Here is a 17,054-nt window from a genome sequence, read left to right on the forward strand (position 1 = left end):
ATTATTATTTAATAAGGGCTCAAACGGATCAAGCACGAGCTGGATCATGATCGATCTGAACCCGAATGGGAATTATATGCACTGATCTGAGTTAAGTCTGGAGATCCGATGAGTAGGTACCTAGATCTGAAATGTACATGTGAGTACTGGATTCAGACCCAAAAAAGAGGAAAGAAAAAACAGATTGAAAACAAACATTTTACAGGTAAACAGTTAAAAAAGGATGGGATTTGATTTGAAGCCAAACACAAATCCAGCATAAAATACTGATACGAACCAGACCCATATCCAAAAATTATCTGGTGAACCAAAATTCAAATCCCACTGAATAGGCATTTGGATCTTATAATCAGAAATAAGGGAAGCCTTGGGCATAGGTCAGATGTTTGACCAAACCCGATCCATTTGCACCATACTTAACTCTTACAGGTCGTGTTTTTTCTGGGTACCTGACCGGACCTGAACCTGCATATCCAGGAATGTAAAAAAAATGCCAGCTTGAATGCTATTTGTGTCCATCAGCCCATGCAAGTAACATCAGGCCTTGTTTGAGCTATTAATTTTGCTCGATATCCAACCTGATCCAGTTGACCCGAGTGTTTAAGATCAAAAATATATTTCAGGGTCTTTTGCAAATTGATCCCTGCCTTATAATATTTTTTTTTATGATTAAGGAACCCTTATCGAGAACCGGGTCACTAATGGGTCCGCTTTGCTGAATGGTAAAACTCGAGGTTGGCTACATGACCACCCAACCTCTGTAACAAATATCGCGAGATTTATAAAAATCTTGCAATAATATCATGAGAAATTGCCTGAAAGTTTAAAACAAAAATGTCTCACAAGATTTTCAAACCATGACAAATATCATGATATTTACCATTTTAGCAGATATTTATCTTGAGATTTTCATTTTTAAATGGATTTTATTTATATTTTCATATAAAAATTATTTTTTATAATTTTTAATTCATTTTTATTGCCAAAAAAATGCAAGAATTATGAAAAATTTCAAATTTTCAAAATCTCCAGAGTTTTTCTCTCAAGATTTTGCTGTTTTAAACTTTTGTTACTATGAAAACAACAGTTGCCCCATGTGGCAGCGGGGTTCAATCAGCTTGATACAAGACCCAACTTACCACATGGGATACCACCTTAGGTCCTGCCTTATAATCATTTTACAAAATAATTTAGGCCTTTTGCCATTTTGGTTTTTTTTCAATATGAATCTAATTATGAAATTATATCTGAAATTATTAATTTTTGCCCTGAATATGGATTTGAAATTGAATTTTTGCCCTGAATATGGATCTTGAACGAGTTTTTTTACCCTTAAATATGAATTTTTGCTATGAATATGGATCTTTACTATATAGTACAGAATGTTGGGCTGCCAAGATACATCATATTCAAAAAATGAGTGTAGCTGAGATGCGTATGCTGAGATAGATGTGTGGAAATACAATAAAAGATAAGATTCAGAACGAGGAGATACGTAAGAAGGTAGGCGTTGCACCCATTGAAAATAAGATGAGAGAGAATCGTTTACTGTGGTTTGGACATATTCGACGAAGGCCTAATGATGCTCCAGTTAGAAGGATGGAGAAATGAGAAAATATATTAGTTAAAAGAGGTCGGGGTAGGCCTAGGAAGACATGGATGGAGGTGATAAGAAAGGATATGAATGCTTTGAACCTCACCGAGGACATGGCATTGGATAGAAATGAATGGAGGAAAAGGATTCATGTGAAAGACCCATAATGATTTTCTTTGTTGGTTCATATCGCCGACCCCAATTGTTTTGGGATGAAGGCGTTGTTGTTGTTGTTGTTGTTGCTATGAATATGGATCTTAAATTGGATTTTTGCCTTGAATATGAATCTCAAATTGGATTTTTGCCCTGAATATAGATCTTAAATGAGATTTTTGCTCTGACTATGGATCTCAAATTAGTCCTCTTGTCAATAGTTGTTAGTTTGACGATTGTCAAACCAATGTTGTCAGTATCGGTATCGAGCCAACGATTCAGGTGAATCTACCGAGACCAATACTCAAGTGAATCGTTTTAAATCAACCAAAAATTAAATTAAAAGATAGTGCACGTCAATCAGAACATAACACGTGTTAAAGCCATTAAAATAATATTAATAAATAATTTAAGTATTTTTTTATACTAATTAAAAAATAGCTAATTCAGAGTGAAGCATAGCGATTTTCTGCCGATACTATAAGTATCGATACCGATACCCACCGATACTAACAACATTGGGTCTTACACTGATTTGAAAAGACTAAGGAAAAGATAAGGGCTGATTTGTAAAATAAAATAAAGAAGGACTATTTTGAAAATCAGCTATAAGGCAGGGACCAGTTTGCAAAAAACTTTATATTCAAACCTGATATAACAAGGGTTGGAGACTTACGGCAGCAAATGGGTCGGATATGATGAGATCGAGTTGGATATGTTATTTACGGATTTGGATCCTTTTAAGTAAAATTCGAATGTGCATATGGATCATAATCAGATTCAATCGGATTATTTTTTGGATTCGGATCAGCCTTTTAAATCGGACCTGAAATTTATTCTAATCAAAATCGGACATCGATTGTACTTTTTTATATGTAAATAGCTTTTGTTTGTTCTATTTTTTTCCCAATCCAGTATTACCATTACCAAATTTATTTTGAATTTGGATTCAACTTTACCTCATCGGATTTGATTTGGATCTGGACCTGGATTCGGTTTATGTTTCGGATTTGATTCGGATCTAGCAAGATCCGGCCCGTTTGCACCCCTAGAACTTTGGACTTTGGATACACTCTGATTGGTCGGATACCCGACCCATTGTCAGCCCTACTACAACGAACGAGAGAGAGAGAGAGAGAGAGAGAGAGAGAGAGAGAGAGAGTGTTTTCTTGGGGCCATGGCGGAGGAGACGGTGCTAGGGTTTCTGAGGGACAACGAAGAAATCGTCGATTCCGGCGAGTTCGCAGCCACCGTCGGAGTCGACCACAACGACCTCGTCAACGTCATCAAGAGCCTCCACGGCTTCAGGCTCGTCGACGCCCAGGTCTCTCTCTCTCTCTCTATATATATATATCGCCATCTTTATGTATCTAGTTTTCTTCCGGTACCCCATTCAAAGAGGGCACACTCGATTCCGAATTATTTTGCAGAATTCCGATTACGGATTCGCGATGAAAACCTGGGCGTTTACTTCACCTTGAGATTTGCTAGATATGCTATCAAAACCTAGTCAGTTAATGGAATTTTTCTTGGTTTTTTGTTCCCTTTTATTCGCATTTTTAATTTGAAAACAACACTGTGTAAATCGTGTTATTGCGGAGAATTCTGTTTCATTATTAGGTCGAATTTAAATGCCTTCGAAATTGGAGAGATATAGTTAAGTTTTCACACCCTCGGGTGTTGGGTTTTGTTCCTTGGTGTTTCTAATTTTGGGTATTTTTGGAATTAGAGATGGACTGCTCGTTCTGTAGTCGAGGCTTAGTTTGGTTCTTAAGGGGGTTCCTGGATGCGCCCTATTATCCAGAAAACTGGGATAAAATTGGGAAATTACATTATGTACCCACAATGCTTACAATGGCTATCACGATTCTGGAAATCGGCACGGATGGTATCATCACCGTAGTTTCTCTCCTCCATCTACTGATATCTGTCATCCTCATGGCCAGATTTGGGGTGAGAATATTGTCTTTGAAGAGGTATCCTCAAATGTATATAATTAGGTCAATTATTGGCTGAGATTTGAGTGCTAACATCCCCTATCTTACTGGTAGAGTTTGGTATCATTCGGTTACCATTTTTTGTGGAAATTGGTGTGGGCGCCACATACACAGAGAGCCTACCAGGGTTTTTTGGCACTCCACAACCACTGCGACCTACGGATCCTGTAGCCATGGTTTATGTGATATGCCAGTCATTTTCATCCATCCTTATCTGTTTAAGGTGTAGGCCATATGGCATGAACATTTTTGAGTCATCCCATAATCCTTTCTTCTTTTTGGTATTTCAAACTGAATGACTTTATAGAACTGCTCGGACAGTAGATGCCATAAAGAACCAGCGAGAGTTGAGGTGATTTTTGGGAATCAAGGAACCCCAGGGTCATCTTTTGTTGTGCGCAAGGGAATTGAAGGAAGCGAAAAAGAAGGGGCATTGAATCCAGCCCCACCAATCACTTCATTTCCCTTGGTTTGGAGTCATTCACAAAGAGGAGATAATTGTCAGTTCTTTCTTAGGCTGAAAAGGTCTGATTCTCTTCCAGGCCTCCTTTCACTTAAATTTTGAATCTTGGTAACCACTTGTTCATTTCTCTCACTAACCTTCTGAACAAAATATAGAATTTAAAAGAAATGATAGCAACACATTTTTTAAAGTACTTATAGTGTGTTTTTGTTTTTAAATGTCCATTCTACACATTTTCTTGTTATTCTGTTGCGAACTAGTTTTCAACCAAAAGTTGAATTCTAAGTCGTTAAATTGTCCGTGACCCAAAACAATTGCCTGTTGCCGTGTTTGAAACCATTCATGTCATTATGTTTGGATCTTTCTTTGACTGGTCTTGGGAATCATGTTATTGTATTTTATTTGCCATCTTATATGGATTTTGCCCCCTTTTTTATTATATAGGATATAAAGAGAGAAAAGTGGGTGCTTACAGATGAAGGGAAATCATACATTGTGGTGGGTTCTCCAGAAGTGCAGTTATTTCATGCAATACCACCAGAAGGAATCTCCCGAGAAGAATTGCAGGTTGTAGTTGTTGTTTTCTTTAACTCTGTTGTCTCTGTAACATCATCCGATGTATGTTGTGAATATGTGCCATTGTTTTTTTTTTTCTTTTTTGGAATCCTTGATGTACTTGGAAGTGGAATATGTACATCAACTTTTGGGATAATTACTGCTGGTTATGCTTCACACCATGATTTGGTTTATCAATGCTTTTCTTGACAATCTTAACTGCTAATATTTTAATAGTCTGTTACACTAGACATATTATGTTCGACCTGAAAAGGTTGCCCCATATTTTTATGATAATTTCATGTTGTTAAAGTTGTCTTTCATTTTCTTTGTAGAAAAGGGTGGATCCATCCGTTTACAAAATTGGATGTTCCCAGGCCATGAAGAATAAATGGGTGGAGATGGGGAAACTTCAAGTCTCCAGAAAGGTAACATGACTTGCAAAATGGTCTTTATGAAACTTTTAGTTTCCATTGGATTTTTTGCTTCACTGCATGGAGTCTGTCAATAGAATATCACTTTCCTCGTAAAGGGAAAGGAGTGGAGTTAATGAAAAAATAATTTATTTGAAAATGATTGTCCACTGAAAGAAGGAAATAAGCAAACAAAAATCTGAAAGGTTATCAAGGTGGTAAGGTAGTCCTGCATTTTGGAGATGATGAAAGAAATGATCGGACCTGATATTTGTTCATTAGCTCATTGTTGGTTTCATTCTAACAATGATAGCCTTATTTATACTGTGTGCCTGTGGTTTGAAATGCCTGCATAGTTAATGAATCATGGCTGTGTTATATATATATATATATATTCTGTTTATTCCAAAATACCTGATAGGGGTATTTTGGTCTCTTCACATGTAATAATAAGTTGTTTTAAAACCACTTATTTTAGGTTTTATTTTTTACTTTTTATTTCTTTTTCACTTTTTAGGACCCTTGGGGACCCCACATATGGAGTCGTTGGGGCTCCCCAATGACTCCATATGTGGGGTCCCCAAGGTCTCCCACTCTCTCATTCTTTGTGTATATATAGGGGGTATTCCCCCTCTCATTTTGTAGCGTTCTCTCACTCTCTCAATAATTTTTTCTCTTTTTTGCCTTTTGGCATTTCTCCTTTGTGGGTTTATGTGTTTGCACTTAATGTGCTTGTGTAATCTTCTTGGTTCTTGTCCATTGTTAGACCTACACCTATGTAACAGGGATTCGGCTAGCAGGGTGCCTCACCCGCGTCGACGCGGGTGCGTTGACTGCACCCAGGGTCATTTCGGTCCATTTTTTGGATTTTTTTTTAAATTTGCCCTATGAAATTTTAAAAAAAAATCTTGGGGTGGGGGGTGGGGGTGGGGGTGGGGGTGGGGGCTGCCCCCCTATAACCCCCCGCCACCCCCCGGACCCCCCTTCTATATATATATATATATATATATATATATTTTTTTTTTACATTTTTGCCCCTGCCGCACCCCCGCACCCAAGGTTTTTGAAAGTGCCCCACCCCCGCACCCGCACCCATGTGACATAGACCTATACGTGTTTTTCACTTGTTATTTGTATTTCCGCTTATTTCATTACAGGCTGGGAACCTTAGACTTGTAAAAATCCATCATGTTCTTTATCAGTGGAGATGTAGTGCAGTGACTGCTGTCTATTGGTTCTTATTTTGGGTTTGCAATTTTCTTGTTCTCTATTGGATAGTTGTTGCTGTGGAGGTTGTATTGTAATTGACTTCAGATTTTCAATTTTCCCAGACCTACAATGGTTGTGATCTCTGTCTTGAACTTTGATGTGGTTGTATGAGCTGATTAAGTAGTTCTTTCCACTGTGTGAAGTTTAATTTTAATCACTTGTGTCAACTAAATTATTTGGTTCTTGTATAATTATTTAAGCAAATGTGACTCAATCTTTAGGTTATGTCCAACATTGTAGGTTCAACATGTGGAGGATCAGGTGAAAGATCTTCTTCTTAAGATAAACAATGGAAAGGTACAACTTCCAGCTACTAATAAGAATATTCCAGTTGTTAGAGAAACTTTTTGGGTTTTTCATCTTTATGAACTTCTTTTCCCATTTTCTGCTAATGTGTGTGTGTTATTGTGATTGTACATTCTATCATCGCTCATTTCTTGGGATTGGTACTTGCGCATGCAGGATATGAATGTATTATTGATACGATGATAATTGTTCTTTGTGTAATGTAATTTATGCTGGTGTTTATAGTCGTGTTGTATATTGTTTTGTTTCTTTTGGTCGTGTCAGTTATAGGTCATAATATTGTAAATATTGCAAAAGTTTGATTCATTTTGTAACACCCTAACTAGCCTTGATATATATATATATATATATATATTCCCACATCTAACTTGTCATAGTTTAAAATGAAATTTTGATGAATAGAATTCTCATGAATACCCTGTATTTCTCTGGATATCCAGGGCACTCAGATCAAGGCACTGGGTCCTATGGCTTGATAGCCTAAAAGCCCTCAAATATGTGTATTTCTAGTCCAGTGGGGAAAGGTCGGACTAGAGATCCTTGAATCACTGATTGAGGGACCTCTGGTCTGAAATCCATCAAGGAATTCAAACGCCCCTTTGGTTTTCATTTATTTTCTTTCAGTGTTCTTTTTCCTTTGCCTGGTCTAAACGTCTATATGTTTTGGTAATCTATAAATGTCTCATTGCAAAATGAACTACACATTGTGTTCTAAAGAATCAATATTCTCATATGGAGCGAATTGGGGTGAGGGTTATGTTGCATATCCGCATCTTTTTTGATCAACTACTCCTATCTTGATGAAGTTTTCAGCTGCTTGTCAAGTCAGAATCCTTCTTTTTCAAGATGTGTCCTGATGTCATTCACTTTTTTTATTGTGTTGCTTTGAAAGCCGTCTCTGATTCACATCGATTTGTCACATGTAGTCTTTTTCACAATTTTGATTATTGCTGTGCATGTATTAATATTTTTGCTAGCATCTTTTCATGTAGCATTATTGTTAAATTTCTCTAGAATCTAGCATCTTCTCATGTAAATTATTCCAAAACTTCTGGTAACTTATTTATCAATGACATTATGTCAGTTCAAAACTTTTCAATTATGGGTATATACTCTACGCTGCAATAACTGAAGCCCTTCTATATATTGCAGAGGTGATATTATCTTAAAATTTATCATATGGGCTCTTAGTAGATGCTTGCTCATCCCACATCACTATGGATGGGTGTGCATGCGTGTCTACAATGCACAAATGCAGGCTGGCATGATTGTGGCAACGTTCATATTTCATGTGTGTGTGTTGTGCACATTGAGTATGACCATGTGCTTATATGTTTACATGTGCTTGTGTGAATGTAAGAAAGCTTGTGCATGGTGTAATCTTGTGGGTGTAAGTGTGGATGTGTGCAAGCATGAGCATGCACGTAGTGTTTTTGAGGTGTCACTGTGCTTATCTTTTATCAGTGTCTCAAGTTGTGAATGTCATAATGTTGCAGGAGGTCGGTGCACAAGATATTGATGCTTTGAAGAAAAGGAAGCTCATTGCTCTACAGTAGTGTCCCACTTGCAGCTCCATGCTATTGATGTCAACATGCATGCATTTGGTTTGATTTTCAACCAGTCATCAATGTCGGCAATATTTTGAAAAGGTCTTTTTAAAAAAGGAAAAGATTGCTCTGTTTTTCAAAAGAACTTCAACTTGAAAAATTTATGGTTTTCATTTTTCAAGTTTTTTTTTTATTTTCAATTATTAGTACTATTTGTTTAAGAACTTTTCTGAGATTTTCCTGAGAGAATTTTTATTTTAGTTCTTCCTTGAAAACCCTTGGCAAGATATTGCTGAGACTGATAATGACTATTTTGTCAACATATCTTATAATCTTGGCATTTTTTTGTATATGATATGCCATTTGCATATAATGACTCTTTTTTTGTAACTGTTACTTTTTGTCTATTCATGTTTCTCTCTCTCTCTCTCTCTCTCTCTCTCTGTGAAGGACATGGAAGGGTTATTCATTGCGAAAAGGTCCGAACTATGTTGTTAAAAGGACAAAGGCACTTACAGATCTGACTCGAGAACAACTGCAAAGGTATTCAAATTGCTTTATTCTGTTCCCTGTTATTTATTTTATTGAACATTATGAATTGCATATCATATTACATGTATTTGAAACCAGAACTTTTTTGCAAAGTAGATGGTTAGTCAAATTATTGAAACCTGACAAGATTGGGAGATGTTCCCATCAAACTATTTCCCTTTGTTTGAAGAATGACCATCTTTTCACAAAGTGGAGCTTGAAATGAAACACCTTCAGCCTTAAGATACAAATTGTATTGTGGCATATCGTACGATACAAGGTTATATCATATGTCAAAACCAATACAGGTGTGATACACCCCTGAAATGGGTATCCAGCATGTATCACGTTGATTTTCCCCATAGTTAGTGGTAGTGTATTGTACAATTCCCTATGATATTTCCAACATGGTTTAAGGGTGAGCTTTGTGTAGTATTAACAAAAAGGACAGTTTGAAAATAGAAAATCCTTCTTGAGAAGAACTTATTGTTGGAAGCATGGGTCATTAAATTAAAGTCAGTTTTATGTTAGGGTAAATGTCTTGCCTACAATATCACATGGATATGGCTATAGAAAGAGGGATATGACTATTTTCATGAAGTTTTTAAATGATTGGAGCGATGGAGCATCCATGTGACATAGCTTGACAATATGGAAATTCTGCTTAAAATGTATGAAAATTGAATTCCTATGTGAATAGTGATGCAAGACTTCAATCTCCATGGAATTAAATATTTTTGGTTTTGCGTTTTTCTTGTTCTACTGTATTGCCATAAAAATTAGCAGTTTTAGATCTTTATTCATTTTTTTTGCTACATCTTTCCTAAATGGATAATTCTTATATTCACAAATACTTTTTACTAATTTCATACCTATGAGGAGAATGAAATGATAGATTTGGTTTTCTTGATTTTTTGGTTGTTTTTCTGTCATTTCCATAAGTATTTAATTACCAGTGCTCAGTTCAGATTGGCCAGCATTTATTTATCTATTTTTTCCTGCCATTCATAGGGGTGACTGGAAGGACTTGGAATTTAAGGATTACAATTTCAGTGCCCGAGGCCAGCCAACTGAAGGTGGTCATCTTCATCCTCTACTGAAGGCAAGGCTAACCTAATTTTTTATAACTATTTGGCGACATTTAGTTCTAAATTGTTGTTTTGTCTGTGTTTTGTAGTTTATTATCCTGTCTTTTTAAATCAAAATGAGTATTTTTTAAGTGTTACATATTTTGTAGAAAATTCATTGTTGACATGGACATTTGTTACAGTTACTACTGATAGTGACATCTAATAATTTCTTATACCCAGTACATGATTGGGGGGAATGACTAAAAAATGCTTGGATATTATGTGGGCTAAAAAAGTACATGTATACTGAAGGAAAATATAAATATGTACATTCAAGTTGATAGGGCTAAATTCCACGTCTCTAAGTGTTCTTTTACAGTGTCCCTATGGTAGATGGCCCACTAACTTTAAGTTTTGTAGAGTATTCAAGGTGGAAATATTGTTTGACTAAGTTAAGTTCTTTTCTTTCCTTTAATTTTTCATTCTTAAAGTTCCAGGTCATCTTGTGACACTATCAAATATGTTTTCATTCTTTAATTGTTTCAGTTTTACTTGGACAAATTCCTTTGGTAAGTCCACAACTTGACACATTGTGATTGATAAAGCTAAATACCTGTCCAAATTCATCATTGATAAGGAACCATAAATGAAGAATGCAATAAATAATTTGCTTTTGGCTCGTTTAACTCTTTTGTTATTGTTCTCAGGTGCGAGCACAGTTCAGGGAGATATTTCTTGAGATGGGGTAAGAAATCTGAAATTTTAATAATTTGCCTTCTGCATTTGTTAAGATGTGCATTGTATGGGTGCCAAGTAATTGTCCATCCTTTTTCTTTTTCTTTTTTTAATCTTTTTTCGCACCCTTGAGAAGCAACAAATAAATCATTGATAGTTGATACAGAGAGTAGAATTTATGAGATATGAAAGTAAAATATAAAGGGTTAAAGTCCAAAGATTATTGCTCATTAATTATTGCCTTATATCAGCATTTACTTTCAATGCAGGTTTGAGGAGATGCCGACGAATAACTTTGTAGAGAGCAGGTAAGAAACCAATTCTCTTTTACTCTGCTCCTTAGTGCACTTATCAGCTGCAAAATTCACACATTTTGGACTCCAAATGTTTCATGTAGTTTAAAGTGGTAATGACATGCATCATATTATGACATTATGAAGGTTCTCAGGAGCACTAGAACAGTTCCGTTTCCCTTGCAATTTCTGCCAAGTTACTTATGGTGCATACACGATTAATGCACCATTCCAATAAGTGAAAGACAGTTAATGATCATACGCCTTGCCCATGTAGATCCTAAATGTATGTTTGCATCTTTTCAGTCTTTCCTCATCTACTAGACAAAGTGCCTTGGTTACGGGTGCACTATACTGGAGATGTCAAATTAGATACATATAAAAAAATGAGTGTTCTTTTTCCTCTATTTGTAGTGTACATCAACTAACTGAGCATCCTGACAAATTAAGCATGAAAGCTAGACCATTACCATGCAAATGACAAATTAATTTTGCATCATATCAGCCATTCCTGAACTACTAGAAGTGGATCTGGAATGGGTGTTCTCTACCTGACGAGCCTTCAGATGGGTAAGCATAGGAAATGGTCATTAAAAGTGAACTAGTGTCTAATCTGAAGGTAGGTTTTCATTTTCTAATATGAAGCATGAACAATCAATTACGTAATTATATTTGCTCTAAAGTGGTTGCAGTGTTATGCATGATTTCCTACCTTTTGTTATGGCAGCTGGTTGGCTTCAGGCAAATTGACCATACAGACAGCTCTCTCTCTCTCTCTCTCTCTGTGTGTGTGCGTGTGGAAAAGCACATTGGATGTTTTTCCCTAGTGCTTATCCCATATAATGCTCCAATATTGGATAGTGCTGTAATGCAGTGGTGGTTTAGGCGAGGATTTTTATAATTTTTCTGATCACTTAAATGGACTGGCAGTGCTGATTCCTTTACTTCAGTGACATTTGTATGTTCTTCCTATAATCAATGCAATAGATGATGACATATTTACTACCTGTCTAGGCTTATTTCTCATTTTTCTAAATATGCAAGATGTACATTATGCTTCTTTGCATCGGCTTTTAAGGTTTTGTTGATGATGGAGTTATACATTATTGTTTCTGGTTGCAGCTTTTGGAATTTTGACGCACTCTTTCAACCGCAGCAGCATCCTGCTCGTGATTCTCATGACACCTTCTTTCTGGAAGGTTGACTAGTTATCCTTGATTTTCACCTGAGGCTTATCATAATCTTTGCATATTCTTGCTCAATTTGAACTCATATTTGCAGTGCCTTCAACTACCAAAATGTTACCTGAAGATTATGTCGATCGTGTAAAGCACATTCATGAATCCGGTGGTTATGGTTCAAAAGGGTAATGGTCTACATTTCTGCTGATGTCATGACCAGTGAAAGTTTTTACCGAAATCGTGTGTTCTTTCTGTAGATATGGATATGAATGGAAAAGGGAAGAAGCAAACAAGAATTTGCTCCGCACTCACACAACGGCTGTTTCATCGAGGATGTTATACTTACTTGCTCAGGTTTGTGTTGCCTTATGCTTTATGGTTCTTTAATTGAATTTGGTTTCCTATATATTTAAGTGAAAGTTGTTTCTTTCCTTATTAGCATATAATTATTATTGCAAACCAACTATTTATACTCCATTTTTTTTCCAACTTGAGTAGCTGACAAATCACATAATGTAATAACCCTTTTTTTGGATCTCAACATCATTGACATCTCTGAATCGACAAACACTGGTCTTAGCATGTTGAAGGTACTCATCTCCATAAATCCATTCCTTGAACCTGTTTGGGGTTGAATCTGTGCACACCTGTCATATGTAGTGAAGACCTACTTTTAATTATGATGGGAATGTTACATTGTTTTGTTGGTGATCCAGAGTGTGAGATTTGGTAACATGATCTGAAATCAGCTTTAATAATTTCCTGTAGCCATATCCTGGTTACATGTAGCTGGTGTTTGTGCATGTACATTCACGACTCTGCATGAGCAAGCACCTCCATTTGTACATGTGCATGTGATTCTTTGTTTTCCTGATTACTGCTAAGAGAATGGGATTGTGATTGATCTTTCTTCTTTTCTTGTATTTTAAGTAATGATCTGTATTATTTCAGAAACCATTCAGCCCGAAAAGATATTTCTCTATTGATCGTGTCTTTCGAAATGAAGCAGTTGATAGGACACATCTTGCAGAATTTCACCAGATCGAAGGTCCAAATCTCCATCCCAATTTATATTAAAGTTGCAATTTCTCTAGGATGTCTTTGAGGTGTATTGAATTTTCTTTTTAGCTATAATTGGTGATATAAAACGCTGTCATATGAATGCTTTGGCACATTTATTTCATTATGGTTTCTGTTCATTTCTGAACTCGAAACAACCTCAGGTCTAATATGTGATCGGGGGCTTACACTGGGTGATCTAATTGGAGTCTTGAATGAGTTCTTCTCTCGCTTGGGTAAGCTTTCTACTTAGTGTCCTAATAACCTGCCATTTTAGCTTTCACTTTTTGGATATTTTTGCAACTTCCATCTGTGAATGTTTACATTTATTTTGGAAAGTTCCTCATCTTAGTGTTCTTTCCACCACCCCTGAGGTGCACATTATCTTTATGAGGATAAGCTATCTTAATTTTTTTATTCTTATTTCAGGTATGTCAAAACTACGGTTTAAACCTGCTTACAATCCGTACACTGAACCTAGCATGGAAATTTTCAGGTGAAGAAGCTTGCATTCTTGCAAAAACTTTTCATGTAGTGCAAACCTAGAGATTGAGGAGCTGCAACACTTACGCATATGCATTGTGTTGCTATGATGTGATGCTTCATGGTCCCTTTTGCCTACCCACCTGCTAGGGTTTTGAGTAATTTCTGTAGTCTTCAATAGTTTCATTTTGGTTAGAGGCATTGTTTCTCTTATTGCCATCTCATGGATGTGGACCTTTTAGTGTGGAACTCAAGCCAGATCTTGGTTTGCCTTCTGCGATCTTTCTTTTTCTTTTCCATTTTATTGTCTTTTCCCGGCCATTCCTGCTGCTCTGTGTGGACTCAAATGTAAATCATCACCGATTTTCTTTTTCACCCTATGTGCCTTTGAGTAGGACACTCGACAAGAACATGCAACCTTTTTTTATCAATAATCTTCCCCCTTTCATTATATGCTTCCTTGTCTGTCTTCCCTGCTTGTTTGTTTTGTCTCCTTCCCTTCGACCTCCTCATCTGTGGTACTTGTCTTGATGTAGTCTTGATGTAATGTTCTAACGCCTGTTGCATGAAATTTGCTTTTTATAAGTTTTCTTTTACTTTTTTGTTTTTCTAATCCCTATTCATGGAATTTGTTCGGATCAGCTATCATGAAGGTTTCAAGAAATGGGTTGAGGTCGGTAACTCTGGCATGTTTAGGCCAGAAATGCTACTTCCAATGGGCTTACCAGAGGATGTTCGTGTTATTGCATGGGGCCTGTCCCTTGAAAGGTTTGATCTGCTGTCTTAGTACCATTTATTGTTATAATCATGATGATGGCAGTTTCTCTGATGCGTTGTTGTTGGTCAGGCCCACGATGATTCTGTATGGAATAGACAATATCAGAGACCTGTTTGGGCATAAGGTAGGTTACGTTCTGTTTTGAGGTCAACTGTTGTTATGTATCGGGCTGCTTGCAGCAGCAGTTGTATGATGAATAATCAATCCCAAGATGGATGGACTTGGTGGACAGCAAATCCTTTCATAATATTATTGTGTCCATCTATATTGAGCTTGAATATTTCACTCAATCCCTTCATTCAGAAAGAACAGACTATTTGTTTAATGTGCCTTCAATGTCTTCTAGCTTGCATCTGACTTCATGCTTGCACCTGTAGGTGGACCTTGGGCTGATCAAGACAAACCCAATCTGTCGTCTTGGAATACACTAGGTTGCAGGTGCATCGGCTTTCCTATCGACACTACATTAGGAAAAGCGTAATCGTTTCCTGCGAGTCAGGAGCGTGAAGGGACTTGGATGATACAGGAGTTATGCAGCTGATGTACATTGGCTGTTCTAGATTAAATGTTGTAGACGGACTCTCAAGCAGTGAAATTTGATGGATAAATTGCACAGCTAAAATCATGACAGGTCGTACTGTGAAGGCCTTCATTCTTCAAGCAGTGGTAGAGAGGGACGGTGTCCCCAGCCTATTTTTTTGTAGGATGACAATACAGGAAGTGAAGGGTTTGAAATTTGAATCGTTGCTAATTGAATTTTGAGGAAATTTCTTGAAAGTTGAAACAATTTTTTTTGGTACACAAGTTTGAGGAAATTGTTAGGCTGGATAACCCGGGTTGGGTTGGATATCTGACAAAAATCATAACTCAAGTCCAACCTGCATGTTATTTAGGTTGGGTTCTGGTCAACCCGAATAATATTGGGGTCGGCATTTTTTATGCTCATACCTGAGGAATTCGTCGGTCTGGTTGCATACCTGATACAAAGCTGACTCATTGATTGCCTTGTAGCTAATGGGATTGTTTCTTGCACTGAACAATGCTTTGGCGCATAACTTGGTGAACGACTGGCGTTTGACCTCTGCTCGGTCATTCTCTTTTTGTTCTTTTGAAAGGCAAGCTGGGGTTAGGCGGACCCTTACCAGAACAGCCGCTGCCACATGTGGCAGAGGGATTCGATCCTTGGCCTTCAGCTTGACACAACTTGGCCAAATAACCAGCCCCCCCAAGAGCCCTATAATTTTATTTAGAACCACACATTATCTTATCAAGATCAAGCAACTAAATTTAGCCATGAACCAGAGACATGAAAAACAAGAATGAGGTGCAATATATTAGCATAACACAAAATGCATCATCAGATCTTGGCTATTATTTTTTCTGCAAATTTCATCTCCATTTAGGCTCTGTTTGGGAGCCGTGTCATTGGTGATTACAGAAGTTCAGTAACACAACCATGTTCTTAACATGTAACTTTATAAACTTGGTACAAAACCTGTAAAATCCTTGAAGATAAAAAAAAACAAACCACCTGAACGGGGAAGTCCATCTGGTTCTGGTAGACCATACAATATTGTCCCAATTAACTGAAGGTGGAAACATCTTATAATCCTTCTGCATGAAAAAACCCTGTTTCACAGCAAAAAATACCTTTCTTAGAAACTATCATCAAATTGGCTAAAAGAGAAAAACTCCATGACAGACTTCTAGTCTTTCAAACCTGGGATTCTTCAGAAATTATGGTGATGCAATCCAACCATTTAAGAGAAGCAGCACCAATAACACCCGGAACAATTACACGCAGAGGATATCCATGATCACGATTGCGAATCATGATATAGGAATGGAAAAACAAGGACCATTAAATTTGTGAGCTAAGAAAAAGAAGGTAACCACAAGAAAATCAGTTCAGAAATTTCACAAAAAAGAAGCCAAAAAGTAATGAAAAAAATGCACATGAAAGGCAAGGGCATTTAAAGCATACAGATGTCCAGCTTCTTTTGTGTAAAAAAAATGCCCCTATGACATTTTGGTCATGGGGATGAAATTTTATCTAGGGTACAGAATACAAGGGATTGAATTTAATCTAGGGTATATTATTTTTATTTGCAATTCATTTTTTTAAAGCACCCTTATCCGTCTCAAGCCGATCTTTCATAATAGGACATGTGCACTGTGGAGCTTTACTGAGTGAAAAATACATCGAGTATAAGAACGTACGTATGTGTTCGCTTGATCGATGACGTGCGGTGGTAGCACGGCATGCGATAGACATCAATATCGTCGTTAGTGCATCGTTGTGTGACGGCACAAACGTGGAGCGTTGTTTGGTTAAGTAGTGCCAGCGGATCAGAGGATGTTTCCTTTGAAGATTTGGTTAAGGATTTCTCGACTTGCAAGAGTGTCCCACGTGTAGTGGTCGGACGCACGAAGATGCATGTGGGTTAGAGCTAATTCCCTCAAGAATCACGTTAGGTGATTCTAATCGAGTATGGTGACTCGGGGTTAGGTGAGTGAATGCGTATGCGCTTGTGAATGAGTCTGGGTGGTGCTCTTCATTGTTAAATCATCAACTGGTCGTCGGACTGGGAGCCACAAGGTCTTGCTTATTCAGTGACGAGGTTTTG

General features: G+C 37.1%; 1 protein-coding gene across 1 annotated transcript; it reads left to right on the plus strand.

The window, feature by feature from the left end:
- Positions 1-2,892: 2,892 nt before the first annotated feature.
- Positions 2,893-15,214, plus strand: LOC149851384 (phenylalanyl-tRNA synthetase, putative / phenylalanine-tRNA ligase). Its single transcript, XM_090000528.1, has 18 exons — positions 2,893-3,071; positions 4,652-4,774; positions 5,098-5,190; positions 6,685-6,741; positions 8,247-8,302; positions 8,748-8,840; positions 9,840-9,930; positions 10,606-10,643; positions 10,903-10,941; positions 12,049-12,125; positions 12,208-12,292; positions 12,365-12,461; positions 13,059-13,155; positions 13,331-13,402; positions 13,596-13,662; positions 14,292-14,417; positions 14,497-14,551; positions 14,805-15,214. Exons 1-18 carry the CDS (start codon positions 2,925-2,927, stop codon positions 14,856-14,858), a joined length of 1,467 nt encoding a protein of 488 aa, XP_089856654.1. The 5' UTR covers positions 2,893-2,924; the 3' UTR covers positions 14,859-15,214.
- The last annotated feature ends 1,840 nt before the right edge of the window (positions 15,215-17,054 follow it).

This window comes from Nuphar pumila, chromosome 1 (assembly GCF_984573655.1).
Source record: "Nuphar pumila chromosome 1, dmNupPumi1.hap1.1, whole genome shotgun sequence".
Lineage (NCBI taxonomy): Eukaryota > Viridiplantae > Streptophyta > Magnoliopsida > Nymphaeales > Nymphaeaceae > Nuphar > Nuphar pumila.

What these genes read in the sequence shown, in the direction of transcription:
- LOC149851384 (XM_090000528.1), top strand. Translation starts at nt 2,925, where the DNA reads ATGGCGGAGGAGACGGTGCTAGGGTTTCTGAGGGACAACGAAGAAATC. An exon ending in AACTTCAAGTCTCCAGAAAG is followed by an intron (nt 5,191 to 6,684) that starts GTAACATGACTT and finishes CCAACATTGTAG; the next exon opens with GTTCAACATGTGGAGGATCA. An exon ending in GGTGGTTATGGTTCAAAAGG is followed by an intron (nt 12,293 to 12,364) that starts GTAATGGTCTAC and finishes TTCTTTCTGTAG; the next exon opens with ATATGGATATGAATGGAAAA.